This window comes from Varanus komodoensis, unplaced genomic scaffold, assembly GCF_004798865.1.
Source record: "Varanus komodoensis strain SLA01 unplaced genomic scaffold, ASM479886v1 scaffold8, whole genome shotgun sequence".
Lineage (NCBI taxonomy): Eukaryota > Metazoa > Chordata > Lepidosauria > Squamata > Varanidae > Varanus > Varanus komodoensis.
In genome coordinates this window covers 734,126-761,936 of record NW_025336481.1, presented here as the reverse complement: position 1 = coordinate 761,936, position 27,811 = coordinate 734,126, and the positions used below count along the sequence as shown (strand labels likewise).

At 60.7% G+C, this 27,811-nt stretch overlaps 1 protein-coding gene across 1 annotated transcript in view; it reads left to right on the top strand.

The window, feature by feature from the left end:
• Positions 1–2,053: 2,053 nt before the first annotated feature.
• The window catches only part of EFCAB8 (EF-hand calcium binding domain 8), a 36,874-nt gene continuing 11,116 nt past the window's right edge, over positions 2,054–27,811 (top strand). The window contains exons 1-17 of the mRNA XM_044455114.1: positions 2,054–2,403; positions 4,045–4,225; positions 4,466–4,584; positions 5,171–5,274; positions 7,140–7,314; positions 8,544–8,649; positions 10,921–11,005; positions 14,054–14,166; positions 14,849–14,922; positions 16,091–16,221; positions 20,995–21,062; positions 22,049–22,197; positions 22,466–22,603; positions 23,516–23,611; positions 25,376–25,603; positions 25,986–26,056; positions 26,696–27,119. Coding sequence (XP_044311049.1) covers positions 4,105–4,225; positions 4,466–4,584; positions 5,171–5,274; positions 7,140–7,314; positions 8,544–8,649; positions 10,921–11,005; positions 14,054–14,166; positions 14,849–14,922; positions 16,091–16,221; positions 20,995–21,062; positions 22,049–22,197; positions 22,466–22,603; positions 23,516–23,611; positions 25,376–25,603; positions 25,986–26,056; positions 26,696–27,119 — 2,202 coding nt within the window. The 5' untranslated portion in view covers positions 2,054–2,403; positions 4,045–4,104. The remainder of the gene's footprint in view (positions 2,404–4,044; positions 4,226–4,465; positions 4,585–5,170; positions 5,275–7,139; positions 7,315–8,543; positions 8,650–10,920; positions 11,006–14,053; positions 14,167–14,848; positions 14,923–16,090; positions 16,222–20,994; positions 21,063–22,048; positions 22,198–22,465; positions 22,604–23,515; positions 23,612–25,375; positions 25,604–25,985; positions 26,057–26,695; positions 27,120–27,811) is intronic.

Sequence of the window (27,811 nt, the reverse complement as noted above, 5' to 3'; positions counted from 1 at the left end):
GGAGGGATTGAGAGAGCGGGCCATGTTTGAACTTCAAGACGACGGAGGGAGGTAGGATAGCTCTCGACAAGCGCAGGACATGGAGTAATTGACTCCCGTTACAAGAAGCCAGGTTCTGGCTGGGTATCGGGACTGTTAGCAGTGCGGTCACAGAACCCATGACCTAGGGAGGTGGTGGGCTCTCCCACCCCAGAGGCATCCAAAATGCCCCTGGACAGCCATCTGAGAGCGATGCTTTAACTGGGAATCCTGCACTGAGGGGGGGATTGGGCCTCCTGGCCCAGCTCTTACTCTCCCGTGATCTCCACTAACAGAGAAGCGGTGTAGGAAGCGCTTCCTTCCTTCTGGAATACCAGCTGATGTGCTGTGCGCATGTTGGAGATGCGGGGAGGGTTGCTAGGAAAGGACACTATTTAGTTTCGGCAAGGTGGGGCCCTCCTGGGCCTTCAAGACCTGCTGTGCCTTGTGCGGCGAGCAACTCCGGGCAGGCAGAGGGTTGCTCCAGCAGCTCCCTCGGAAGCTGTCCTGTCCCACCTTGGCCTCTGCAGCTCTCAGGCAGACCCTGCCTTGCCCCCAGCCTGGGCGTCCAGCTGGCCGTCGTGGCAACAGCGCTTGGCTGGAGGGCCTTTGGTCTGATCCGGCACACGCTCCTCTTGTGCCCTCCGAGGCGCTCTGGAGGAACTGGGGTCGCCAGTTCAAAGGCGGCTGGTTTTCTGGAAGGGGCATCTGGACCGGGGGAGAGGGAGGCGAGTCGGCGAGGCAGACCCCGCAGGTGGAATCTGGAGTGTGCTGGCTTTTCAGATACTGGCTGCCTAACAGAAAACAGTTCTACCGGCCAGAGCAGCAAAGGCCGGCTGTGCCGGCAACCCCACATACCCTTGGCTGGGAGTGAACGCCTCTAGGAAATGGGCAGTGGCCCCTTGCTGGGTGTCGGTAGCCCACTTCCAGCGTTCCAGGTTGGTGTCTGGGTGACTCCGGAGGGCCTGGCCCTGAGGAAAGGGGCTACTTCTGTCAGTTGATGCCCACCGTACACAAGCACTTGAGGCCACTGAGGAAAGCGTTTGCTTCCCCCGTCATTCTGTTCTTGCCGGGTTCCTTTCTAACCGGCCCCCAGCGCATCGGCCTTGAGCTTCAGCCTGGGCATTGCTTTTCGGGCTTGCCAAACTCTCCGTCTCCTGAAGGCCTCTGCTGCAGCAACAGCTGCTCTGCCCCCGGCCTCCTCAGGCCCATCCTCGGGGTTCCCTCCGGGGACCCCACTCTCCTCCACACCGATACCTTTAACAAAGGCTTAATCTGCGAGTGTTAGATGACGATGCGTTTTGGCCTGGTTCATGCAGCCACTGTGGCCGCATCCTGGGCTGGTTGTCCTTCCTGGACGTTCACGCTCTGACCGGCTTATGCCAAGAGTCAGCGGGGTCACAGAACAAGCCATGAGGTATGAGCGTCTCTCTTAACCATCACCCACCCCGCGACACGTCCAGCGACAGGACAAACTTGGGCTGAGCCTTCACCTTCAACGCCCCTTTGCCGTCCCTTGTCCTTTTGCTCTCCTGGGCCTTGGCAGCCCCCAGTGGAGGTGCACAGATCCTTTGGCAGAGACGGCCTTTCTTGCTCCTTTTGTCTTTTTGTCTTGGATGAAAACTGGCACTGAATTAAGGAACCGGTTTCAGGTCCCAGAGTCTTTTAATGATGTGCAGGCTCCATGAAAATCCCGCTAGCTTTCAATTTCAACCGTTTTCCAAATATCCAGGACTGTTTCGCAGTTAAAGAAACCTTCTCTGGTTAATCAAGGGACAATAGCTTGGAGCGTGTGTGGGCAGGAAATGCATTTTCTTTGTAGTTATTTATTTGCAGTGTTTCTTTCGCACCTCTCAGGCTGTGGGGCAATTCTGGGTGACGGCGCAAAGGAACTCCCCCTTTCAGTAATGGTGCTTGCCATTTCCCGTATCAAAATGCCTAGCGCATGCACCATCCTGTTCATCATCGTGGCCAGCCGCACAGTATTTCCATCTGCAGAAAGAGCTTTTAATAGATTCCTCCAGCCCCCCCCCCCCGGATGCCTCGGGTGGGAGGGGCTCCTTGCAGGCCCTGGCTTAGGAAAGGCTGCACTCACCAACGCGGAGTGGGAGCCTTGCATGTAATCGGGAGCATTCCCGTTTCACAGAGGGGAAATCAAGGCCCCCCACTGGACCCTCCGAAAGTCAAGATTGCAACCGAAATGCCAGTTCCTGTTTTCTGCTGCTGGGCCCATGTCATCCCTCATGTTACCCTTGGAGTCACTGAAGAACTGAAAAGCAGTAATTCAGATATGTACTTACACATTTACTGTTTTGGTTTCTTTCCGATGTTTTTAGGGGAGGCTTAGATGTGGACGATGACTTATTCAGGAAGCGCCAGCCTCCAGTGAGTAAATTGAGCAAGATGGGTCATAGAAACATAGAAACAGAGTGAGTCAGAAGGGATCTCAGGGCCATCTAGTCTGACCCCTGACTCCAGCCAGCTGCGCTCATGGAATCCCCGCCATGTCCTTGTCCAGGTCATATTATTCCCACAGTGGAATGCAATTTATTTTCAGGACTAAAGTGGCAATTCTTGTCATGTATTTCCCAGTTGTAGGAGGAAGTGATAGAAACAAACGGAACGAGTCAGAAGGGGTCTCCCAGGCCATCTAGTCTGACCCCCGGGTCCAGCTGGCCCCACTCACGACATGCCCACCATGTGGACGTCCAGCCTATCTTGAACACCCGCACCGATGGGGCCTCAACGACCTCTCGTGGAAGCCCATTCCACACCCTCGGGGTCCCGACTGTCAGGAAGCGCTTCCTGGCATCCAAATGGAACCTTGGCTCCCTGAGCTTTGTTCTGTTGGAGCGCGTCCTGCCTTCCTCTGCAGGGGGAAACAGGTCTCTCCCCACCTCCGTGTGACACCCCCTCACGTACCTGCATGTTGCCAACAGATCCCCTCTGAGTCTCCTCCAGGTTGAAGAGCCCAGCTCCCTCCGTCCCACCTCAGGCGGCTTGGCTTCCCCTGATATCTTGCTTCCATCCTACAAACCAGCTTGGAGAGTCACGCTTAAGAGCTTTTGATGGTTGTGATAATAGCAAGCAGCCATTAGCAGCGCTATTGACCTCCATAATGGACTTAACAAAAGTTCTGCTGCTTTCAAAAATGGCATTGAAAGTCACACAGCTGCACTTTGCCCATGAAGAAGCCAAATGCGGTGCTGCACAGAGTCGCTGGGGATTGGAGAAGGAGTTAAGCAAAACATTTAGATTCCCTGAGATGGGGTGGGAAAGCTCATGGTCAGCAAGGCTAGTAGCCCCATGGCCTCCTCCCCCATGAATCTGTCCAAGCCCCCCTTAGAACCGCCCAGGTCGGTGGCCGGCACCGCTTCCCACAGCAGCGAATTCTGTTGTTAACTCGATGCTGTGTGAAGAGGGGCGTCCTACGGTCTGTCCCGAGCCTCCCACCAGGCACCTTCATGGGGCGGCCCTGGGTCTGAGTGCCACAGGTGAGGGTGGGAACGGCCTCCATTTCCTCCAGTGCACGGGCCCTCGTTCTGGGTTAATGCAGACTTAAGCAATCGGTCCTCGACCGCAGGCATCCTGTTCGAGTGGAGAGCTGTGTGTGTCAGCAAGGAAATCTGGGAGGGGGAGGGCCTTGTCACCCCTTCCAATTCCTCCCTGTAAAAGGCCGTGCTCAATACTCCACCGCCCTCCTTTGCTGGCTCTCCTCACTTTCTGCAGCCCCCAAGTGCTGAGATGAGTCACCTGGGGCGAGCGGGTGGGCAGGCAGGCGCATCATTTTGCAGGAAGGGCTGCAGGATGCCTCGAGCCCACGGAGCCTTCTCCGTGTTTTCACAGCACGCAAATAGCCAGCTCTCCTTCGGCCGACACCTGTGGTGGGCTGAAGATGTGAAGTCAGGATTGGTGGTCTTTCCATTCCCCCCTCCCGCCACCCCAAGCAGCGGAAGCGTTGCAGGGGCTAGCGGTCGCCAGCTGAGGATGCCCACGGCTTGGGGCTGACACCGTGTTCCTTTCCAGCCCAAACTTCCGGGGCTTCTGAGCAAGGCAGGGCTCGCGTGTTCCTCTCACAAGCGTCTAATGAAGATGGCGGAGATGTGTGACGAGGCTCGTGCCAAGCAGGTGGAGGAGCAGATCAACTATGACCACCTGCAGAAACTGGAGCACATGTTCCACGAAGCGGACATCGATGGAGGAGGAGGTGAGGCCGCCCCACTTGCAGTGGCCAGCGCAAAACCTCCGCCGGATGCGCAGGCGGTGTGGATGGAAGGATCCACGGCTCACAGATCCCAGGCGTGATGACCTGGCGGCCTTGCCCTGGGTGGGAGACGGCCTGTCCCGGGACACACTTCCCCTGTCCTGGGGACGGGCCCCCAGGCTTCATGAGTTCCACGGACATTTTCTGTGGTGCGGAGGTGCCCTTTCTGTCGCTGTCTCTTAGGACTGGATATGGAGGAATTCCGGAAAGCAATGAAGAAGATCATGGGGGATATTTCCGACGAGGACATCGATGTCATCTTCATGAAGGTGGACACCAACTGTGACGGCTCCGTTGACTGGGTAACGCATCTGCTCTGGCAGGCCGCAATTCCCGCCCCCCACAGCTCAGAGCGGGGCTGTCTAGCTATTCCCTGCTCTGTAACAGAGGGAAGCATCAGAAGCTGACCCAGACTGGGCCCAGCCCTGGGTTCATGCGAGCCAGGATGGATGAAGGGCCAGCGGCAGCTCTCCAGCGACTCGGGCAGATGCTCCTCCAGCCTGGGCCTTTCCGAGTGCAAGCCACGTTTTCTGCCGCAAGCCCACGGCTCTTCCCTGCCTTTGATACCTAGGGTGTCCTCTGCAGCCGGGGAAGCTGCTCTGAGGCTTGGCCCGGAGACTCCTGGGGGGAAGCGTGTGCCGCTCGGCTCGGGGTCCTCGAGTCGGGGCTTGACAAGGGCTTCAGCGCCACCCGTGCCCTGGCAAACCTGGCTTGTTCTGACCGTGCTGGTTTGTTTCGGGGTTGTTCCCAGCCTCACTCTGTTGCCTGCCCTGCCCGGAATGATCGGCGGAAGGTCCTCAGGGCAGGGCGAGCAGCCATGGCATGGCAGCCGGACCGGACCGGACCGGACCGGACCATCCCTCTCTGCCCTCCCCGTCCCGCCTGCAGGAGGAGTATCTGAATTACATGCTCAGTGAGTACCGGGGGAAGGACAACATGCTGAAGAGCAAGATGCTCCCGGAGTTCCAACCAACCATGACATCCGTTTCAGTGTAAGGACCCACGAGGGCCGCGCTCAGAGCGGGGGGGGGGGAGGAGCAGCGGGCGGAGGCATCCCGTGGGTCGCTGTCCTGGTGGCACGGCCTCCCTTGTTGCACCCTGGAGTGGCCGCCCAGCCATGCCCGCTCAGGGGCTCTGGCGCTTTCTCTGGAGGCGGGAGGCCCGGCCTCTGGAAGGTCCCCCACGGCTGCTTTGAATGGCGCTTGGAGGACAGATTTGCTGGCCGCCACTGTGGAGCTGGTGCCCCGGGCGCATGGCGTGGTGGGGCGTGGCGGTCTGCCAGGCTTGGCCGCAGCCGTTTCCGTGCTGACGGGGACACGGCGCTCACAGCCAGTTGTCTCTGTGCCCCCCGTCCTCGCCCCTCCGGGCTCGTGCGGCTAGCTGCAGGGGCATGAGCGGCTGGGGCTGGGAACGGCCTGTGCGCCCTTGCTTGGGGGGCCCTGGGTCTGCCAGGACTCCCCCAAGGGGCTGGCCTGGGACCGGCAGCGTGTGATGACTCCGGAAAGGGCCTGGTGGCCCCTGATCCGTGGCTGGACGCCCACGTGGCCGCAGTGGTGCGGAGTGCCCCTGGGCAGGCAGCGCATGGCGGCGGTGCAGCGAGCGCTGGTCCGCTTGAGCCGGGACCACTGCAGGGCGCGTGACGCGGGGCTGCCCCAGGGCTGGTGCAGAGGCCGAAGCCAGTGCAGCCGGCCGCGGCCGGGGCCTGCCCTTCCGCCATGCAGCCCCTTTCTTTGCTGAGCCGGCCGCCTCTTCATTGGCGGGGCCAGTTTAAGATTTGGGTACTTGGCCAGAGAACACCTGAGCGAGTGCCTTCCCCTCACTGACTGCCTGGGGCCTGAGGTCACCTGCCGGCATGCTCCCGCCGGCGCCCTGTGGGGCCGGGCCTGGCTGGGAAGAGCCCTCCGGGTTGTGGCCCCTTTCTGTGGCGAGCAGCAGCACTGCTGCCCCCGGGCCCCCGCAAGGACACCCACGTGAAGAAGGCCGCTCCGATTGCCGGCCGCAGGGTCTGTTGCTTCTCCGCTTTTATCGGCCTGCGTGGGAGCCGGCGTGGTGTGGTGGGGAGAGGTCCCAGGTTCAGCCATGGCGCTCGCTGGGTGCCTTGGGCCCTTCACTCACTCCCACCCTAGCCTGCCTCACCGGGTGTTGCTGTGAGAATACAAAGGTAGAACTGTGGGAGCGGCTTTGCATTCCTGGCAAGAGGGGAAAATCCAGGCTGCAAAGGCAATAAAATCAGAATTAGCAGTATGGGATTTATTATTTGTGTCTCTTGTTGCTCACTGTTGCAGAATCTGTGTAGACATGGAGCAGAGCCTCCCTCACAGGGCTGTTGTTGTGGGGATAAGATGGAGGAGCAGAATGATGTAGGCTGCCTTGAGCCCTTTGAGGAAAAAGGCAGGATATAAATTGGAAAAAAAGGGAAAAAATATAAGTGCCAGAAATAAACAGGCTGCGCACACACGGTCACCCAGCAGAACAATTTGCCCTCTCCGTTGCCTCCGCGTATTCATTTCTCTCCCGCCCGAGCTCCCTGGGCAGTGCTGAGAGCCGGGCAGCTGCTGGGGCCGGTGGGGGGGCCCCAGCCTGAGGGCCAAAGGCACCTCTGCTGCCCCAGCTCCCCTCCGTAGCCTGCTGCTTTCTGGTGAGCCGGTGGTGGACAGAGGCTGCCGAGCTGTGGAGGAACACGGTGCCAGTTCCCCGCGAAGAGGCGAGGGGCGCTGCATCCCACGCGGGAGAAGTGATGCGAGGGATGCGCCGTGCCAGGAGGGGGGCAAGGGGGGCCAGAAGTGGGGTGACCCGGAGCAGAGCTGCGGCCGCAGCCCTCGCGCCTGGCTTCCTCTCCTGTTCCCTGCCCCCCCAGGGCCCACGCCGAGGAAATCGTCCAGATCCAGTTCTTCCCCAGCCAGAGCAGGGGCATCATGGAGAAACTCAGGAAAGGCGCCGTCCGGTCGCCCTCGGGGCGATTCCTCACCGTGAGCCGGGACGGCATCCTGCATTACTGGAGCGACACCTTCAAGATGCTCCGGACCGTTTACGTAGGTGGCCCGGCTGGGGTGCGTCTCGGGGGTCCTCTCTCTCTCGCACTCGCGGGGTGGCTGGCCGTGGGCAGAGCAGTCGGCCCCTCCCTGGGCCTGGGGGAGGAAGTGCCCTCGCCCTGTGGCTCACGGATACGTCCGAGTGGCCTTGGCCGAGGACTGAGCCGGGCTCTTTTGCTTGCTCTTCTGGGGATGTTCTGGTGATTCCTCGGTACTCGGGGGGCCCTGTTGATATTTGGCTTTGTCTGTCTGCTGAGCGTGTAATTATACCCCGAGAAATGCATGTGTGTGATTCACAGCATTATGTCATCTTTGTGCTGTCTTCTTGTTGTTCAGTTGCAAGTCATGCCCGACTCTTCACGACCCCATGGACAACCTTCCTCCAGGCCCTCCTGTCCCCCACCATCCCCCGGAGGCCACCCAAGCCCACACCCACTGCCCCAGTGACCCCATCCAGCCCCCTCATCCTCTGCCGCCCCCTTCTTCTCTTGCCATCAATTGTTCCCAGCATCAGGCTCTTCTCCAGGGAGTCCTTCCTTCTCATGAGGTGGCCAAAGCATTTGAGCTTCATCTTCAGGATCTGGCCTTCTGAAGAGCAGTCAGGGTTGTGTTCCTTTAGGGTGGACTGACTTAGCACTGTCCTGTCTTAGCTTGTGACTTTCTCCAAAGGATCCGTGGAGTTTGATCGTTATTTTTGTTGTGTATCCCAGCTTTCTCCCAAGTTGCTCAGCTGACTGTACCTGGGGAATTGCCCCTTTTCATCATGATAAAGCTCAGATGAAAAGGGGGATGGAAAGAAACTCAGGGCGAATGAGTGGCACGAGGTAGCCCAGTGAACTCAAGGACTCGGTGGGGAGCGAGTGTCTCTGTGAGCTGAGCTTTCCATAGCTGGGGCCACTGGAGGGAAGGCCAGTCAGGTAACCAGCATGAAGGGCTTTCAAAGTGAAGAGCGGGCGATGCTTAGCAGTGGGCCAGAAACGGAAGAGCTGGAGAGGCTGCGCTCGTGCATTGATAGTGCCAGGGCCCCGTCAGCAATCTTGTTTGACCTAAGTGCCCTTCTGGAATTAACCGTAATGGCGGCACGAGGCAGGACTGGACCCAGGGGAGTCCCACAGCACGTGCACCGGAGCCCGGAGCCCCCGCGGCCCCGCAGAGCAGCCGGGCAAGGCAAATACCGCAGCCTTCTCTCCTCCTCTCTCCCTGCCGCCCTTCTGGGCTTCCCACGTCAGCTGGACCAGACCAAGCGGCGCCACAGCCTGAAACTCTGGGTGATTAACATGTTGTGCTTGCCAAACATCAACTTGCTGGCCATCGCGACCACCGATCAGGACATTGGTAAGCCCACGAGGAGGCGGGAACTGGCCCTCCCCTTTCGAGGCTGGGAAGGACCGCTCTGTTTTGGCTTGCGATGGCCGGCCTCGCAGGGGCTGCTTCTGAGAGCCCTGGAGGACGGTGGCTTCTCGAAAAGGCGCTTCCTTTGCAAAGCTGCCAGCGACGCGGAAGCAAAGGGGACCCGTGTACGTGCTTCCTCGCCTCAGGTGTCCGGAGAGGGGTGCTCAGCAGCTCCGAGCGCTGCTAGAGTCCAAGGAACGCTGTCTGTGTATGGCTGCCTTTATTCCTTCAGGCGCCTGCATGCTAAGCCGCTTCCCCCACGCCCACGCACCGGCCCCCTTCTTTAAGCTGGGAGAGAGGTGTACCACCTCGCTCAAACCCTGGTGGCTCTTTTGCTGCAGAGAGAGACCCTTTGTCTCAAGAAACATAGACACAGAGCGAGTCCGAAGGGGCCTCCCGGGCCATCTAGCCTGTCCCCCGGCTCCAGCCGGCTCCGCTCACAACATGCCCACCACGTGCACATCCAGCCTATCCTTGAACATCCGCACCGATGGGGCCTCGACCACTTCCCGGGGAAGCCCATTCCACACCCTCTGGGTCCTGACTGTCAGGAAGCGCTTCCTGGCATCCGCCCTACATCTTGGCTCCCTGAGCTTTGCTCTGTTGGAACGTGTCCTGCCCTCCACTGCAGGGGGATGAAGGTCATGACCCACCCCGGCATGGCAGCCCCTCACACGCAGCATCTTGCAGCATTTAACTCCCATGGAGAGTTACAAGCTGGCCACCATGGGCCCTTGAGAAATGCAATGGTTCTTTGCATCCATAAAAATAAATCCGTGTGCCGGACCGTATTGATCTCCGAGGCATCCTCCCCCAAGCTGGTGCCCTGCAGACCTGTTCTACTGCCACGGGCAAGTTTGGGAAGAGGGAGGCTCAGCACCACTAACGACGCTTTAGGGCGAAGCTGCAGTGACGTGGAGCTGCTTGCGATAGCGGGGCAGCCGGGTTCTCCCTGGGGGGAGGGTGTGCTGCCCCCTCCTGCAGGTGCGGAAGCAGAGCCCACATCCAGGAAGACCTGGGGCCTTTTCCCGTAACCTGCAATCCCAGGTGCGGGCAGCAGCACGTGGCCTGCAGGGAGCTGAGTTGAGGGCCCTCGGCACCTGTGTAGACGAGCGCCTTCTCCGTGCAGTGAAAATTCAGGCAGTGCTCCACGGCACATGGGCCGCGGCAACGATGGCCACGCGGCTTTGTGGGAAGATAAGCCCAAACCCACAGCTGGGTGCTCTCTTCACTCGGATCAGCCAAAACGCCACACAGACGTGTGGGCTTTTGAGTTTTCCCGCATTCTTCCTCACGCCAGGTGTTACAAAGGCAGGGGCTGAGATAATAGCCAGTGGTTCCCAACAGTGGATTCCTTAAAATTAGATCGGGGAAGAAATCTCTCGTCCTTCAAACCCAGTTCCAGCCTTTCTGTGGTGACTCAGTCCCTTCCCTCGGGGGTCTCTCTCCCTGCCTCCTCTTGCCCACCGGTTAAGTGGAGCACGCGGGCAGCTTCCTGGGGCAGGTGCGGCCCTTTGCCGCCCTCTCCACCCTGCAAAGCACCGTGGGAGATGCATCGTGCTCGCCAATAATAGTGGCGCAACCGCCACACCATGTGATAGCGAATGGCCTTTGTTCTGTCGGCTTTTCCACGGGGGTTTCCAGGTGTGGCTTTTTCGGTGCAGTCACCCTGTCTCAAACGGGATTTTCTGGGCTGTGTGCCCTCTGGTCCGAGGGCTCCTGTGTTTTCCCACTGCTTTTCCTTGTCTTTTTTGTGTTCTGTCAAAAAAGAACAGATGGAATGCCTACACGGCACCTTTTGGCTCTGGAATGCCAGGGCAGCTTGCATCTTGCTTTCTTTTTCTTATGTTCCGGGGTTTACATATAATTTTATAATGGAAAGCTGAAAAGGGGAATGTATGTTTGGCTCTGGGTGCCAAAATGTGCAGCAGCCAAAGAGGCATGTGTGTGTGGGTGTGTGTGTGTGGGGGGGTCAAATTAGGGGTCCACCTGACATCCATCAGCGAAGCCGAGCTGTGGGGTGGGATGGGGTCTATCTGGCCACGAACGCGGTTTCTTCCGTGGCCAGTCAGAGGTCTATGGGATGCCCGCCAGCAGAGAGCAAAGGCGGTAGGTCTGCTGGGGTTGCTGCGAAGCGTGTCCGGCAGAGCTGGCTCCTGATGAAGCCGGGAAACCAGACGAAGCTCATATTCTGCCTGTGCTCTTTGCACCCAGAGTTCTTCGATATTGGCGGCAGCAAATGTGACCGGATATTTAGCCTCGTCGACCTGGATGGCTGCGCGACAGCCATGGATTACTGGTACGTGGACGGGAGTCTGGGGGATGTGCCAGGGGTCCTGGAGAAGGTGGAGAGAGTGGCGTGGCCGGTGGGGACTGAGGGCGGGACTCGTAGCCCGGCGGGCCTGGAACGCCACCAGGTTGGGGAGAGCTGCTGTAAGGTTTTGGAAGCTCGGAAGCAGGGCTGATGGCCCCTGCCCTCCCTCCTGGGGGCCTCCCCCGCCGGCTGGGGGTCTCCCCACAAGCAGCCCCACTGAATGCTCCTGTGAGGAGCATTAAGGGCTGCCGGCTCCTCTGTGAGTTCGTCTGATCTTCCGGGCGCCACCTCCTAGCGGAGGGCCTCCCGCGATGCTTTGCCTCCTTGCATGGGAGGGAGGCGGGCGAGGGCTTTGGCGGACCTGCCGGGAATGTGCAGAGCTCTCAAGTGCGTGGCTGCTGGGAGCCGGTGCACCTGGCCAGGTGGGAAGAACGTGGAGCGACGCGTGTCCAGGTCGTGATTGGGCTGCGAAGTTGCTGGGCAGCCCTGCTAGCTCACGGGGTCGCGGAACCTCGTGTGCTCCTTGTGGGGGGTGGGATAAAAATAAAGAATGAAGCCCGGGCGAGCGACTGCTACAGCGGCTTGGCTTCTTTGGCTCAGTGTGAGGGCAGGGGCTCCGAGCACGGTGTGGGGCAGCCGGGGGTGGGGGCTTCCCTTGTCTTCCTCCGCTGCAGCGCCTGGAGCGATTGCAGCTGTTGGCCTAGTTCCAGATGTTCCCCAGAGCAACCTGTCCTTTCCCTGACCGCCTGCTGGCTGAGGGGACTGGGAGACGAAAGGGGGCAGAGAGAGCGAGGAAGGGGTGTCCTGGCCACTCGCGGCTTCGCTCCTGCGCACCCCGATACGCTCCCCTCAACGGGGGTCGCCTGTCCGGCTGTGTGCACACCCAGCAGGGCCGTCCGGAGGCCAGCCGTGGGTTCACTGGCCCACAGACGGAGGGGATGCTCGCTGTGCCCAGCTGCTTCCCACTCCCACTCCCAGCCCACGAGCTGCTTCTGCGATGTCTGCAAAGGGGCGCTTGGCGTCGCTTGTGGATTAAGCAACCTCGGATCGGTCCCTGCAAAGCCATGGGTGGAACAGCCTGTAATGGGCTGCAGGGTGCTGCTGTTGCCCCAGAGCAGAGCCACTGAGTCGCTATACCAGGTCTCCTTGCTGTGCACCATGGGTAGGGAGATACTTCCACAGCAGGGAGGGCGCCCGGCTCCAAGCCAATTAGACTTCCTGTTATGGACAGAGTGGGAGGGGGAGGCATTAGGATCACGCAAAGCTGCCTGACTCGAAGGAGACCCATGGACCTGCCTGGTGGGGTGCAGTCTTTTCCTGCCCTCCCTGGAGGGGGCAGGCTCAGAACCTGGGGCCTCCTGCAAGCACAGGGGTGTCCCGCTTGGAGGCGCCTTTTCCCCAGGACACGGGGACCCCGGTGGTCCCGCCAGCCATCACCCAGGCTTGGGGTGTGACGGCAGGTGACTGCCACCCAGGCCTGCCACCTCCGCAGCAGCCCCTGGGCCTGTCCCCGGTTTGGGCTGCAGCATCCGAGGCAGGATCTTAACTTCCTGAGATGGCGGACGGACTGTGGACTCTTCTCCTGGGTGAAGCTTCCACTGTATCCATGATAAAGTTGGACGCATTTATGGAAAAGTTCCGTGAATCGTTTTTATTTCAAAAAGGGTAGTAGAAGGGACTTGGGGAATTACAGACCTGTTAGCCTTACGTCCATTGTAGGAAAAACAATGGAAAGGCCCATAATAGAGAGAGATCTAGCGATGCTAGATAGGGAAGGAAGGCTGGCAGCAACACAACACGGCTTCTGCAAAAACAGGTCCTGCCAGACAAACCTTGTGGGATTCTATGATAAGGTTTCACGATGGCTAGATGGCAGGGATGCAGTGGATGTGGTATACCTGGATTTCAGCAAGGCCTTTGACAAAGTGCCCCATGATATCCTGGTGGAGAAACTGAGGAGTTTTGGGATACGCCAAAGCACTGTCCGGTGGATTAGGGCATGGTTGACTGCCCGAAAGCAGAGGGTAACCATTAGCGGGGAATCATCGGGATGGCGACCAGTGACAAGCGGGGTCCCCCAGGGCTCTGTCTTTTCATAAATGACATGGAAGAAGGGGTGATCAAATTCGCAGGCGACACTAAAACTGGGGCAGTGGTCACAACTGAGGAGCAGGTACTCCAGATCCAAAAGGATCTGGACAGACTATGGAAGTGGGCAGGAGACAACAGGATGGCGTTCAATGTGGATAAGTGCAAGGTCTTGCACTTGGGGCACAGGAATGGGTGTCATAAGTGCAGGTTAGGGGACAAGTGGCTGGAGAGCAGCACTTGTGAAAGGGACCTCGGGGTGCTGGTCGACTGCAGGCTAAACATGAGGCAGCCGTGTGATGCGGTGGCCAAGAGGGCGAACACCACCCTTGGTTGCATAGCCAGAAGTGTGGCTTCTAGATCGAGAGAGGTATTACTACCACTCTATACGACTCTGGTGCGCCCGCAACTGGAGTATTGTGCTCAGTTTAGGGCCCCTCATTACAGAAAGGATATAGCCAGGTTGGAGTCAGTGCAGCGTAGGGCCACAAGGTTGGGGCCCGGTTTTCAGGGCATCTTGCCTTTCCTGGGTATGAAGCTTGGCACGCCTCCCCCGGCCACAGCGCTCTGCCCATGGCTTGCTCAGTGGGTGGGTGGCCAGTATTTCCAGCACCTAAGGAGAGCCCAAGCGTGTGCTCCCGAAGAGGCGCCGTCTGGCCCGGCCCGGCCCGGCCCCCCATTTCCCTTGGCAGCTGGCTGGCCCCTCCCTGGCCCACTTGGCCACTAGGGCTGTGGGCTGCGGCTTTGCAGCGAGCAGCTTTCCGAAGAAGCTTCCCAGAACACCGGGAAGGTGCGCAGAGGCGTCAGGGGATGTGGGTCCTGGCAGCGGCGCCCTTCTGGAGCGTGGCCCAGCCGCGCTTGCGGCCCACCAGCTTCCTGGCCGGCCTCTTCTGTCCTGGCCTGCCCCACAGGGCCTGCCACTTCCTCTCTCCTTGCCTGAACCAGGACAGATGGATGCAGAGGCGTCTTCTGTGTTGGAGACGTGAAGGGGAACATCTTGATTTTCACCTCCACGGACGTTGTGATGAACGGGCTCTTCAATATTCGTGGCTACATCGGTGAGCCTTGGGCCGGTGCGGGGCAGCCCTATGGGGAGGGGAGTTGCTGGGCTGCCCCGGGCGGACCTCTCTCTGGACACCTCCCCCAGGTGTCGGGAGGCTTGCTATGCCGGCACACCTTTACCTGCCGTGTGCCTGGGTCTGCCTCTGGCCTTGCGTTGCATTGGCGCTTGCGCTGCGGTCTTCACTCATGTACTGCTTGATGGCACTGGGAAGGAGGGGGGTCAAGGTCTCTCCCAAGCAAGCTGCAGACCCTGTGCCACCCCGTCTCCTCGGAGCCTGGAGGGAAGGGGGGCATGGCTCTCTCCTCCAGCCAGTGCCCAGCCCTCTCTCCTCCCCTGCTTGCCTCTGACACGATTTTGTCATGGCCATTTCCTGCTCAGGGCCTGGGGGCAGGGGTTGTCTGTGGGTGAAGTAGCCTTCAGAGGACGTGAGACGTGGTAAAAACCACGCGGTTAATACCCATGGCTTGCTCTGGGGTTTACCCAGGGGTTTATACCCAGGGGTTCAAAGTCCCAGGGGTTTATAAGGCACCCTGGGTTCAAAGTCAGCCTGGCCCCCCACTGTGCCCCATAAATGCTGGTGCGCACCTGGGGGGCATCTTGGAGGGCAGCGCCGGCCCCTGGGACATCGCCCGGAGGACTCCTGCCCACACGCGGCTGCCTGGCGCTCTTCCCCACAGGAGGCTTGGCGAGGGTGCCCGTGCAAATCCTCATGAAAGCGAAGACCCCGTCGTACAAGAACTTCACCGTGCCTGTGAGTCCTCCTGCCTGGCCCAGAGCCGTGACGGAGTCTTTCGGGGCCCTGCTCTGCCCCGGCACGTAAAGCCAGGGATGCAGCAGGATGGCGAGGTCCAGCTGGGCCCTGGGCGCCTCCAGTCACCTTGCGTCCCTGATTCTGGCCACCGTAAATCACGTGCACCTGTGAGGACATGGACCGAGGGGAGCAGCGGCAGAAGGGGGTTGACTTGATTCCCCGCTTAGGTCCCCACTCCCAGTTTTAAACGATTGGCATTTACTTAAATCTGGTCTTGGGCGGTCCAGGCCAAACGAAACGCAGCCTCCACAAGCTCCTCAGTCTGGAATCTAGGGCCAAAAGTCGCTGCAGGTGGGGAGTATCTCTCTTAGGACCAACCAAGGCCTGCAACGGATGGTGCGCGCTTTGGGGGCCTGCAGAGCTCTTTGGTGTAAGAGCCAAGGGGCTGCGGGAGAGACGGGAGTCCTGAAGGGTCTGGCAGCTCCTCTTGTGGCTGAGAAGGCCGTTTTGCAGGCTCTGCTTCAAGGCGGCAGCCGGAGCTGATGCGGAACCACTCTCCTGGGTAGGTTTGCTCCCTGGCCCCATAGACCACCTCATGTTTGGGCAACCCAGCATCGGCTCGGGACGGAGCGTGCCTGATATTCAGCCCGGCAGGCCTGGGCGGCTGGCTCGGGGTCAGAAGGCCGCTTCCTCGCTTCGTTTTGTGCCTTGGTGGCCCCACCGTGCAGACCAGCCGAGGAGGGGCTGGCAGAGACCGCACATGCCTGACAGCAACAGCTGGGCTTCTGGGCCTGGGAAGCCATGGCTGACCTCCTGGAGACCTGCCTTTTGCCCTGGCCAAAGCAGCCCGTCCTGGAGGAAGCAGAGCAGGGGAACGAGGAGAAACGGGGCGCTGGTCACATCTGAGACGTTCAGGGCTGATTTTAGGCAGCGATCTTGGTTTTGGTTAGAGGCGGCTGGTGCTTTTCCCCCGAGAGTCCGGAAAGAGGCTGCTGCCTCTGGAGACAGGCCCTGCAGGGGCTGGGCTTGCGCCCGAGGCCGAGTGTCAGGGGCTGAGAGCAGGCCAGCGCAAAGGATCAGGTGTGTGCGTGGCGCACGAGCCCACGCCGCTCCTGCCCACCTGCCGCGCTCCTGCCCTCGTCCCGCCACGTGTTCTTCCCCCGCACAGGCCTTGCATGGCGACTGGTGCCAGCAGATCATGTACATCCCCCAGCTCAACCTGGTCGCCTCCTGCACGCCGGCTGACAAGACTGCCATGGCGCTGACGTCGCTGCCCCTGCACAACGTCGGCAAGACCCAGTAAGAGCCCTGTCCGCACGCCGCCGGAGGGAGGGAGCGCCCGGCGGGGGGGCTCAGGCGTCCCGGCTGCTCCGCAAGAGGGTTGGGTGCGGGGGCAAATTGGTCGGGAGGATCCATGCGGGTCAAACTGGGGAAGGTCCGGCGAGGCCGTTGGCACAGGCCAGGAGCGCACAACGGTTTCCCGGCCCGTTCGGCAGCTTCTGCGAAGTCCGGTGCCTGCGCAGGAGGCGTGTGCCGCGCTCCTTCTGTGGCAGCCGGAAAGCGGGAGACCTTGCCTGGGCCGTGCGTGGGAAGGAGCTGGCTCCCAGCGCCAGGCATAAACGCCGCTCCTCCCGCCGCACTCGGGGCGCTAATTGCGCGGTGCAGCAGCCGGGGTGCACGGCGGCCACGGCTCGGCCCGGGTTCTCTGTGCAGCTGTGCTGCGTTCACACAAGAGGCCCCGGACGGGTCGGCCAGTGGCCTCCTCCGTCCTGCACCCGGCCCGTCTCTGCCGGAGAGCTGATGCCGAGCACGGCAGGCAGGAGCGGGGGGAAGGGGGCTCCCAGGGTGCCCTTGCCTGGGCTTGACCCGCAGCAAGTTGCCTGGAGGACGGACGGGGGCTTTATTTTCACCCCCCGCCCGTGCAGCCAGAGGATCGGTTTCTCGCTCCCTCCGTGCCTTTCCTTGCCCTCCAGCTGTCACTGCCCGTTGCCTCCCCCCCCCCCCCCCTTCCCCCCCTCCCGGCCCCTGGGGCGAGGGGGGGGGGGGCTCTCTCGTCCCCTCTTCAGAGCCAGCCGGCAGCTGTCCCGGCATCCTGCAGTGAGCGCGGGGGCGCACGGAGAGCATGTGGCGCCGGGCCAACCACTGGCCTTTTCGCCACGGTGGCCAGGCTCTCGCAGAAACGCCTGGAAGAGGCCCGGAGGCGTGAGATGTGCCACCCCTGCCCTGGCCTGCCCCGGCACCCCCCCCCCGAGTTATGGGCAGGGCGCCAGCCTGGCCCTTTGCCCTTCGCCTGGCAGCATGAGCTCTCCCACCAGCACAGCCGCCTGCGGGGCGTTGTGCACCATCTGGGAGCCACGTCCCCGTGAGGAAGGCCAGGACGTGCGTCCTGCGCCCACTGCTGGCTCGTGGCAACTGGCACGTGCGCTGCCCCCGAATGCGGACCCTCCAGGAAGGAGCGGGAAGCGACTTCTCCCGGCCCGGAGGAGGTGGCTTGGGCGCCCCTTCCAAGAGCCCCTCCCTGCCCCCCGTTGCAGCCTCGCACACCTTTACCTGTGCAAAAGTGGAGGGGACGCACGGCCGGCCTCTCTCGGTTTTCGCCTCCAGTTTTAGAAAGCGCCTTTGGCGCCTGCAAGCCCTCAGCTCGGCCCGTGTTGCTCCTTGCTTGAGGAGCATCCAGCTTCCGCTCCATTCCAGTTTTGGCCAGGGAAGGGAAACAGTGGAAACTCTTCCTGGACTTCCCCAGACAGCGAGCCATAAGCAGAACAAAACCTTGTCCAGGCAAGCGGGAATAAATCCGCCTCCCAGACGGGGGCAGCACCTCCCAGCTCCACTGACACCCGGGCCTTCTCACTGGTGCCACTCTGGGCAGCAGCCGGGGAGGGCTTCCTCTGCATCGGCCCCTCGTCCATGCAATCGCCTCCTCACAGATGCCTGCCGGCTGTTGATCTTGTCATCCTTTCGACCCCAGTTCAGGCAGCCTGCAATCTGAGTCTCACCTCATGGCCCTTGGCAAGCTTCAGCCCTCCCTGCATGCGCAGTAGGGGAATCATGCGGCCGTCCTACTTTGCAAGGGTGTCGTAAAGACCGTAGGCACTTGCCCTGGCCCTTTGACCCCTTCTCTGAGGGTTTAGTAACTACAAATCGTCACAAAGCAAGCTTGCTGCCTCGAGGGGGTCGTCAGATTCGAGAGCTGCGGGTTCTCTCAACACAGGGACCCACACGGTGCCTCAGGCCAAGCCACATGGGCCGGCTGTCCTGGGCCTGGTGCCTCGCGGCGCTGCGACCGCCTCCTCCGGCGCGTCCTCCCGTGGGAGCCGAGGGGGCTTGCCGGAGCGGAATGGCTCTGCTCCCTCCCTGCCCTCGTGCCGCCCGGTTTTTGGCTCCCTGCGGCCAGATTTTGCATGATAGTTTTTGCAAAAATCAGTGCCTAAAAGAGGGATATTGCTAACTTTGTGCACAGTGGGCGATTGCAGTTACACGAGAGCAAGAATGGGTTGCACAGGGTGGGGGGGGTGCTGGGGGGCCCAGTCTACCCGCACCCTCTCCCCTTCCCTCGCCCTTCCTCTGAAGCATTTCACACCTTTCAAATGGGGGGGGGCAGGTGTTTCGAAAGCCACTTCCTGTGGAATCACAGCTTGCGGGAAGGGGCTCGAGACCCTGCTTTTTGCAGCAATATCCCTGGGATTTGGGGGGGGGTCTCAAGCACACCCAGCACAAACTCACAGGTCCCTGTTGCTAAGGACTCTTGAGCCCCCACCCCGTTTTTGACCCTGCACCGTCGAGTGGATTTGAAGGCGCCATTTCCTTGCATGCGCTTCATTCAATGCCACCAAATAGCCAGAAGCAGTTCAAAAAGAGGACAAAGCAAAAATGTATAAAATTACACAGGGTATAATTACAAAAAAACCTGTTCAAGAACAATGACAGTAAGACACGCTGAAATGGATTTCCTGACTGCTTCTGCAGGTCCGCCGGGCTTTCTGGGGGTGCGTCAGCGGGAACAAAAATAGTGTAGATCAAGCACTCCGGGGTCCGTTGTGTAACCTGAATCTTATTTGTGGAGAATTCACGCTGGCAGTTCAGCGTGTGGGCAGCAGAGGGCAGCGTTGGGCTACATTCCGTTTAAAATATTTTTTCTGCTGCCTTGTCTAGAAAGGTTCCCAGGACGTTCTTGCAACAAATTAAAACAATAAAATACGACCAAAAATGCAGCAAACGAAATTGACCCAGTCCATTTCCTTAGATCGAATAAACGTCTCGGCACACATTACCGGCAGAGTGCGCTAAAAAACCAGCCCAGGGTGGAGCATAAATTAAATAGGCCCTCCGTGTGCTTCCATCCGTGCATTTTAGATGGCACATTGCACAGGACATGGGATGCAATGCATCGCTAGCTGCAAACCACAAGCTCCTGCAACTAGCTGCTTGCACAGATGCCGGGACTCGCGGCTCTGGCGCTTCTGCTTGCTCGGTGCTAAGTAATTCGGCATGTTGGGTGCTCTTCAGTCTTTTGAATTTTGGACGGATCTTTCCAAGCATGCCAGTCATCATGTGCGCGTGCCTGAAAGTGCAGCTGCGGGCTTGCAGCATTGATGCTCAGAGGGGCCTTTTAAAGGTGGAGCATGGACGTGTCCCGGAGCTTGGCGTCTTCAGGCTTTTCCCCATGAGGGGGCCGAACCTGCGGCTCCGCTGAGGCCGCTTCCGTTCTGTTTGAGGCAGGAAAGCGTCTCCTCGGACTGTTTGCATTTCTCAGCCTTTCTGCAGGTGCTCTTGACCAAGCACAAGGCCACAGGGTGCTGTCGCTGCGTCGTGGCCGTGCGCGGGGCTTGCGTTCTGTTTGCTGCAGCTTAAAAGGCAGAACGCGGCTGGCCTTGCTTTAAAATCCTCCGCAAAAATGGAGGAAGACCTGGGGAAGGCTTTGGGGAGAGGCCCTCTGCAGTGCGTGCCCGGTCTAGAGAGGGCGGGGGGCTGGTAGGCCAAAGACAGGGGCGGCTGGCGGAGGCGCGCGAGACCGTTGCCGCCGGCCCCTAACCTCTCCTGGTGACTCTGCATGGGGAAGCTGGAAGGGGCTCGGGGAGGTCCAGACTGGATCCCCAGGGGCCCACGGGGCCGGCAATGCTGGCCAGGCACACCAGGGGCCGGCCCCATACATGGCAGCTTCCGCCCTCCCTGTGCTCTTCCCGCTTCCCACGCCCCAGTCCACACAGACTCTTGGCACACGGGGGAAGAACGGAGCCAGGGAGCTGGGGGGGGGGCACTGCAGAAAAGTGGGGGTCCCAAAGGGGACAAAGGGGCCGCTGAATGGAAGGCTCTCGAAGCAGGGGCTTGGCAGGGGTCCCGCTTAGCTGTGCCGCTCTGAGGGGGGCGACGGTGGAGGCAGCAGAAAGGGGGTGATTTCCAGAAAGTTCCGCTGGTGGAGGGTGAGGCTTCTCCCCACGCCTGCTGTGGATGCTGCTGGTGCCGCCCAAGCCCAGTGAAGCCATTCGCACTCCGGCAGCAAAGACCTGTGGGCGCAGCGGGCTTTTCCTCCCAGGGGTCAGGAAGGAGACCGAACCGGCAGGCCCCTGAGGCCCAGCCCCAGATGGCCTCCTGAGAAGTGGCAGAACGCGGGAGTCTGGTCACGGGCACCACGGGAGGACTCGGCGTGAACTTGGGGTGGCCGGAGTTCCCTGGGCAAAAGGTGGCCCCATGAGGCGCATGGCGTTGGGCGCACACGCCGCCCGCCCGTGCCTTCCTGCCGGGATTCGGATCGGGTGCTGTGACGCCGAGATGCTCACCGACTTTTCCGGGGGTGGCTCTGCAAGAGGTGACGCTTTTTGCAAATGCCACAAAGTCTGCTCGCTGCTTGCTTTGTTAAAGAGAAAGAGAATGGAGCGCTCAGGAGGAAACGGGCATTTTGTGGGGTGCGAGTTAACTGCCGGGCTTTGCTGCTTCTCCTCACCCCAAAATGGCTTTGATTCGATGAGTGAAGGACTGAATGGGTTTAGTGCAGGAGCAAAGTGCCCGGCAGCTGCCGCCAATGCCCCGGGGGCTTCTCTCCCCTCTGCCCGTCTGTCTGTCTGTCTGTCCCAGGTCAGCTCAGATTGTCCTGCGGAAAGGCATCCTCTGCTTCGACTACTCCTCGGAACTGAACATCCTCGGTACGTGTTCTGGGGCTGCGCAGGTGGGAGGTCTGTGGGGAAGGAGGGCAGCGATGTTCCCGGAACGGGCTGGGCAGTGCCCGGCGCTGCCCGTGTGGCATCTGGCAGAAGCGTCTCTCCGCCCCGCTGCGCTCAGGCCCGGCTGCTGCTCCCGGGGGCCGGGCCTGGGGCTGATGAGCGCTGCCTGGGCCGGACGGGCTGGCGCTCGGTCTGGAGGGTATGGAGCTGCGGCCGCGGCCGGCTCAGCCGTGCCAGGCGGAGAGGTGCGGCCTGCATGGGAAAGGCTGCCCCTTCCGCCAGTGGCCGGGCTGGTTGGACCTGCCCGTCCGTGGGAGCCCAGGGCCCCTGATGGCACGATGCCCCTTCCAGTGGCTGCGGCCTCTCCTGGACGGAAAGGGCTTGACATGAAGAGATCTCCCTGCTCCGTGACATCCCGGCTTGGATTTTTGCAGCTGGGACAGGGCGTGAAAAAGAGCCGCGCTTGCTCCCAGCCTGCTTTTGGGCCCAATCCAAGGTGTGTCGACCTTGAAGCCCTACAGAGCTTGGGACTTCCAGGGCACCTCCAGGCAGCACCCCCCCACACACACCTGGGGCCTTCTGTCCGCATGTTTGGAACCCTTCGGCCCCAGTCAGGCTGGCCGAACGGCCCGCATCTGGAATACCCTTCCCAGGGAGCCTCACCGGGCGCTGGGTCTGGTGCTAGTTGTGGCTGTGGTGTGCTGTCGCACTGCCTCTGGCTTACGGGGGCCCTGTGAATGAGGGTCTCAGGCTGAGCCTCCTCGGTGGAGCCCACCCATCTCGGGTTTGGCCTGCGTCAGCCCCGCTGGCTTCTCCCGCTGCTGGGCCGGCCATGCCGAGGGGATTTGCGGAGCAGCGGAACGCGGATGCCCAAGCGAATGTGCACGCGGGCGGAGGCTGCGCCAGTGGCGCGGAGGCGCGCTTCCTCGGCGGTCATCATCCTGGCCGCCTCCCCTCTTTCCCACCAGTGACGGGGGGATACGAGCCGCTGATCCGCGTGTGGAACCCGTACGTCACCAGCAGCCCCATCACGCACATGAAGGGCCACGCCACCGCCGTCACCCACATCATGATCAACGAGCAGAGGAACACGATCGTCAGCATCTCGAAGGACAAAGTAGGGAGCGGCGGGGCGGGGGGGGCGGGGCCTGGCTGGCGGGGGTCCCTCCTGGCTCGGAGCTGCTGGCCCACCGGCGAGCGCAGGCTTCCCGTCCGCCCCGAGCACGGCTGGGTTCTGGCCGCACGCGCCCAGGGCTGGGTACACGCCTGCTTGCTTTGCTGCCGGGCTGGTGCCAGCAAGGGAGAGGGCCGTGCCGGCTGCTGGTCCCGGGGGCCACCGACGCGGCAGGCCCTCAGCTCCCTCGCCGCCCCCCTGCCGCCCCCAGAACATCCGCGTCTGGGACCTGCTGGACCACTTCTGCGTGCAGTCGATTCACGGCAGGAACGTCCCGCTGGGCAACTTCCCCATCTCGGCGGCCTTCTACCACCAGGCCAGCAACCTCCTGGTCTGCGCCACGTACACGGTGAGCGGGGCTTGGGGACGGGGGGCGTCGCACTCGTGTGCACGGGGCAGGAGAAGCCCCCTCGCGCTCGGCGCATGCCGGCCTCGTGGCACGCTGTTTGTGGCCCGTTCGCTGAAATGGGCCGCCGCAGAGCCGTTCCACCGAGCGGATCAAAATGCGTTTTGAAAGGATGGGCTTCCCAACAGATCTGTCCTGTACGTGCAATCATGTCAACGCAACGTAATATCCCTCTTCAGGGAGCTTTTGCGGCTTGCGTAGTTTGTGTATGAAGGACTTAAGATGCTGCCCTTTGGCTGTAGGTCTTAAGTTAATTAAAAGAGAATCAAAAGAATAGCACAGCATTAAGTATGCAGAAGCCAGTACTATACAAGGCATCGCAGAACAGGGAGGAATATAGCAGGGCCAGCAAGCTCGGGAAAAGCACCAGAGGGAGGGGTATCAGGCCACGAAGGCCACACACAGGTGGCTGCGTGTGGATGTTTTGGGTCCTGAGCACTGACGGCCCACGGGTCTGCCAAGGAATGGTGCTGGGAGCAGCTGGCCAGCTGCAATAGCAACAGGATGCCGTCTTCTCAGCCCCACCCCGTTCTTCCGCCGTCGCACCGTGCCGGGCCTACAAAAATATGTAGGGAACAATTAGTACGGCCACACAGAAGCATGAAATCACAAGTCTGGCGAAGGATGACTTATCGGCACCATCTTGGGGTGGAGTTTTGGGAGTTTCGGCCCTGATTCCTGCAGCACGCGCGTTGCTCAGCACATGCTTGCTGAGGAGGCGTCGAGGGCTGTTGGCCGAGGCGGTCCCTTCCCCGCTCTGCCCAGAAGTCCTGCGATGCCTTTCGGTGCGTGATCGGTTCCTTTGTGAGGAGTTCACCTCCGCCTCCTGTGCTCTTCGGTGTCGTTTTTCCGCAGCTCGGTTTGTTTTTCGGAGCAGAACTTTCCGAAGCAGAAATCAAGTCCCACGAGCAGCCGGTGTGCTGTGCTCTGTACAACAAGAACTTCAAGCAGGTGAGGCGAAGGACCAGCTCGCGCGCAGCTGGGTGGACTCCAGGGCGGGCGCTGCTGTGCAGGCCGGTCAGTGTTTCAAAGCATCAAGCGCAGGAATGTTTGGAAATGGCCAGCTGGTGTTCGATATCCCATGAAGCATCCTGCTAGCTCACTGGCACCCGGTGAGTCCGAGTCCCGCTTTGCGGATTTGAGGGGATCCATGAGCACGTGGACAGGGCGACCTGGTCGGCATGGTTGTTTACACAGTCTTCCCAAAGGCTTTGGCAAAGTCTGCCAAGGTCTCTCAGAGCCGTCTTTGAAAGCGCCCAGAAGGGTGGCTGCCCAGGGAAGGGCCTTCTCGGTGGTGGCACCGCAGCTGTGGAACCTGGTCCTATTCATGGTTTCTTCCCTCTCCTGTAATTCTAGAACCCAAATGACTCCCATGATGCTGATGGGCGAGAGGTGAAAGGAAGGCCTTCTTTACACAGGACCGAGTCTCACTGTGGAATTCACCTTCTGCAAGGCGAAACAAGGGCCCCCCATTTCAATGGCTTAACATGGGGGGTGGGCAAATTCCCAGTTTCCTTACTTGTTCTGATGGCTCTATGCTACCTCCAGTAAGCCAGCTACATAGGAACACAGAAACAGAGCAAGTCAGAAGGGGTCTCCCAGGCCATCTAGTCTGACCTCTGGCACCAGCCGGCTCCTCTCACACCAGCTGCTGGGGAGCATAGGCCAGCGATGACTGGCTCTTCCTCTGAAAGAGGTTGTGGACCCCGATTCTGAGGGCCGGGGCCGGAATCTGCAGCTGGACTGCCCAGACGGAAGGGCTCAGAGATGAACCAGAGGATCCGGCAGTTCTAAATTCTGGGGGAAAAATTAGTCGTCAAACTGGGATGGAGGTGTGTGGACCGAAGGTCAGGAATCCCAGGCTACTAAGGTGCACTGGCTGAGACATCAGGTGCGGCAGGTAATTGGCCCTGGAACTGGGAGGACACACCTGGAAAATGCGGCCTGCTTGCGCCGTGTCCTTTGGAAGCGGGAGTGGCGTTCGCTTGGCATCCGCTGCTTTTCATGAAGCTGCATTCCCTTAAGGCGGTTCTTCTGATGGTTTTCCTTTTGTTCTCTCCCGCTGCAACGCTCTTCCTTTGTACTGTGAAGCCAGGCGCGCTTGTCCAGCTTAATCACAATAAATCCCCTCAGCTTGGTGTCCTTGCAGCTTTGTCCTGGCCTGTTTGGAAGGAGCAAAATGGCCACACTGCTTCGGGCTCCCCAGCGGGGCAGCCGGTCAACCGCTGGGCAAGTGGAAAGCTGGGCTGGAAGGCTGCAGCTTAACGGCTCCCAGTCCTGCTGCCTGGGCATCGTGCAGGGCGAGCACCTTGCAAAGCAGCTTCTCGGGGCAGGGCGCGTCTCCATGGGAGGCAGGACCCGGAGGAGCCCTTGCCTTGCCGAGCCCCTGCAGAGGAACGAAGGATTCCACAGGCCGGGTCTCGGTCTGACTGCTGAGCAGCTCCCGGGAAGGGAGAATTCCAACTACTCACGATTAGCCGGGTGAATTCTCCTGTAGCTTCTTTTGCTTCAGCTGAGAGAGCCCGGAAGGGGTAGAGAAATGCAGATTTTGGGGTCTGCAGCAGGCTGGCCCTGCTTGCAGGAGGGAGGGGGGAGGGGGTTGGTCTGACCCAGGAAACTGCCCCAGAAAGCTGGGGGAGGAGGCACGCGCCCCGTGGGGCGACCCCAGGGATGCACTGGTGCCCGATGCTCGTTTTCCCTGCTGCTTCCCCACAGGCCGTGAGTGGCTGCTACAGTGGCATCATCAGTGTCTGGGACATCATGACCGGGCAGAAGATGATGGAGTTCTTCACCTCCCGTGAGAACCCGGTGGAGATCACGGCCATGGCCTTCGATACGCCGGAGAGGCGGCTGATCACGGCCCTGAAGAACGAGTCCATCAAGCTGTGGAACTTCAACAATGGCGCCTGCCTGATGGAGCTGCCCTTTGAGGGGAGGAACGAGGTCGGCCCAGCGGGGGGCCAGGGCGCGGGCAGGGCAGCCCTCCGCCGCGGGGAGGGGGCTCCGTGGGGGCGCTGGGACTCCGGGAGCGTTGCACGCCTTTCCACGTGGCTCAGTGGAGAGCCTGCGCCCCACAGTCTCCCCAGCCTCTCCAGGTGGGAGAAGCCCCCAGGGGGCTCGGCTGCCAGTCCGTGCCTGACCGGCCGTGGCGAAAGTCCTCTTTGGGTCAGAAAATGCTTCCGACCCAGCCCTCCAAAATTCTGCAGAGTACCCCGTGGACCCCAGCCTGCCTCGCAGCTTGGGTGTGCGTTTCTGGTCGCCGCTGGATCGTCGCCATGAGTAACGCACACACTTTCTGCACTGATGCTTTGGTGTCTTTGGACAGATCAGCTGCATCCTGTACCTGAACCACAAAATTTATGTCTCCGGGTGGAGCAAGCGAGTGACATGTTACCTGTAAGTAGGAAGCACCGGGCTCAGTTCGCCCTGCTCAGCCCTGCCCCTTGCAAATCTTTCCATTCCATGGGGGGGGGCGGCGGTGGGAGAGACACAGTTTAGGTGAGGGGGGGCTTCCGCTTGGTAGCAGATCACTGGCCTTGCATGCGCGCGGTCCGAGCTTCAGCCCAGTTCAAAGGACCAGAGAACGGCTTTGAAAAAAGACCAAGGATTTGCTGATCGGAATGGAGAAGGGGGCTTGTTTCCACTCCCATCTGGCACAGGAGTGCGCGCATGTGCAATTCGGGGCCACGATGCGCAAGGGAGGCGGTTCCGTGGCTGGGCGTCCTGGTGCCTTCTTTATTCCGGAAGCGGCCCCTCGTTTCCCAGTGACGGATCCACTGGGAAGTTCTCGCATGCGAGCCGAAGCGACCCTCGCAGGGTGCGCTTCCGATGGATTCTGCCCTGTGGGCGGCTTTACCTGGCCTTTTGAGACAGGGGATCCAACGTGCCAAAGAGATCTGGAAAAGAGAGTCCTACGGGAAGGGACGGGCTGTGCTTCCGCCCCCCACGCCGTCTGGGGGGCAGGGGGCGGCACCTCGCGGTCCTCACCGCTCCTCTCGCGGCCGGGCACTGACGGGCAGCCTCGCCTGCTCCCAGGGACACCAAGGACGAGCACAAGCTGGTGGACTGCAAGCACTGGAAGACCTACCACTCGGACGACATCCTGAGCATGGACAGCTACCGTGGCAAGCTGTTGGTGACCGCGTCCTGCAACGGGGACATCGTGCTCTGGAACGTCAGCTCCGGGCAGGCCTTCTGCCGCTTCAACGCCTCTGAGAGCCCGCTGGTGCTCCTTCCCAAGCGGGTACGCTCGGCCTCGCTCCGTGCGGCCCTCCCCCGGAAGCGGCCCGGGGTGCAGCGCCGCCGGGCGAGGCCAGAGCAGGGCCGAGCCTCTCTGTGGAGCAGCGCATCGCCCGCCCTGCCGGGCACTTCCCCTCACGGGCTGCTCCCGGAGTGGCGGGGAGATCCACTGGCCGTGGCGTCCCTTGAGGCAGCGCACCGGTGCGAGGGACCCCCTGCTGCCCGCTAAATGCATCGTTCCACTTGTCCTTCCAGATTTTGCTATAAAAACTGGGAAACAGTCAACATTTCCTCTCACCAGGCAAGCTTTGTTACCCTGCCTGAATCCCTAAGCACTGGCCAGCTCTCGTTAAACCGATTATACCCCAGGGTGGCTTCTTTGGTCTTACGTAGTGCGCAAATTTAGCCGTATTGGCCTATTCTCACTCTATTGCACGTCCCTCTTTCACGTGCTGAGAGTTAGCAGAAATAATCTTTGCCAGATTTGTCACCCCAGTTTATCCTTTCCAATATGCAATTCGTATTCCCTCCAAGTAGTCTGTGAATTGCCCTGTTTCTGTCTGCTCTCCACTCCAGCCTCATCCTCTGACCTTTGTGCCTCTTCTTATGGCAAACTAATTCCCCTCTCCTGTTGCTCGGATCGTGTGACCCCTTCCTTAAACCCCCGCACCGGTTTGCGGCCACTCCTGGGTCCCGTCCCCCCGCCAGCCGTATTGCCAAAGCACACACTGCCCCCTTCCTCCCCCCACCCCGTGCCCCAGCGTCCCTGCCCTGGTGGCTCAGACCGGGGCCCCTCTGGTCCAGCATTCTGCCCCAGGGTGGCCAAAGCTGCCCCAGGGTAGAGCCCACAGGGGGGGTGGGAGTGCAGCAGCCTGTTCCGCCCCTGGGGGATGCAGGCACACCCTGGGGACG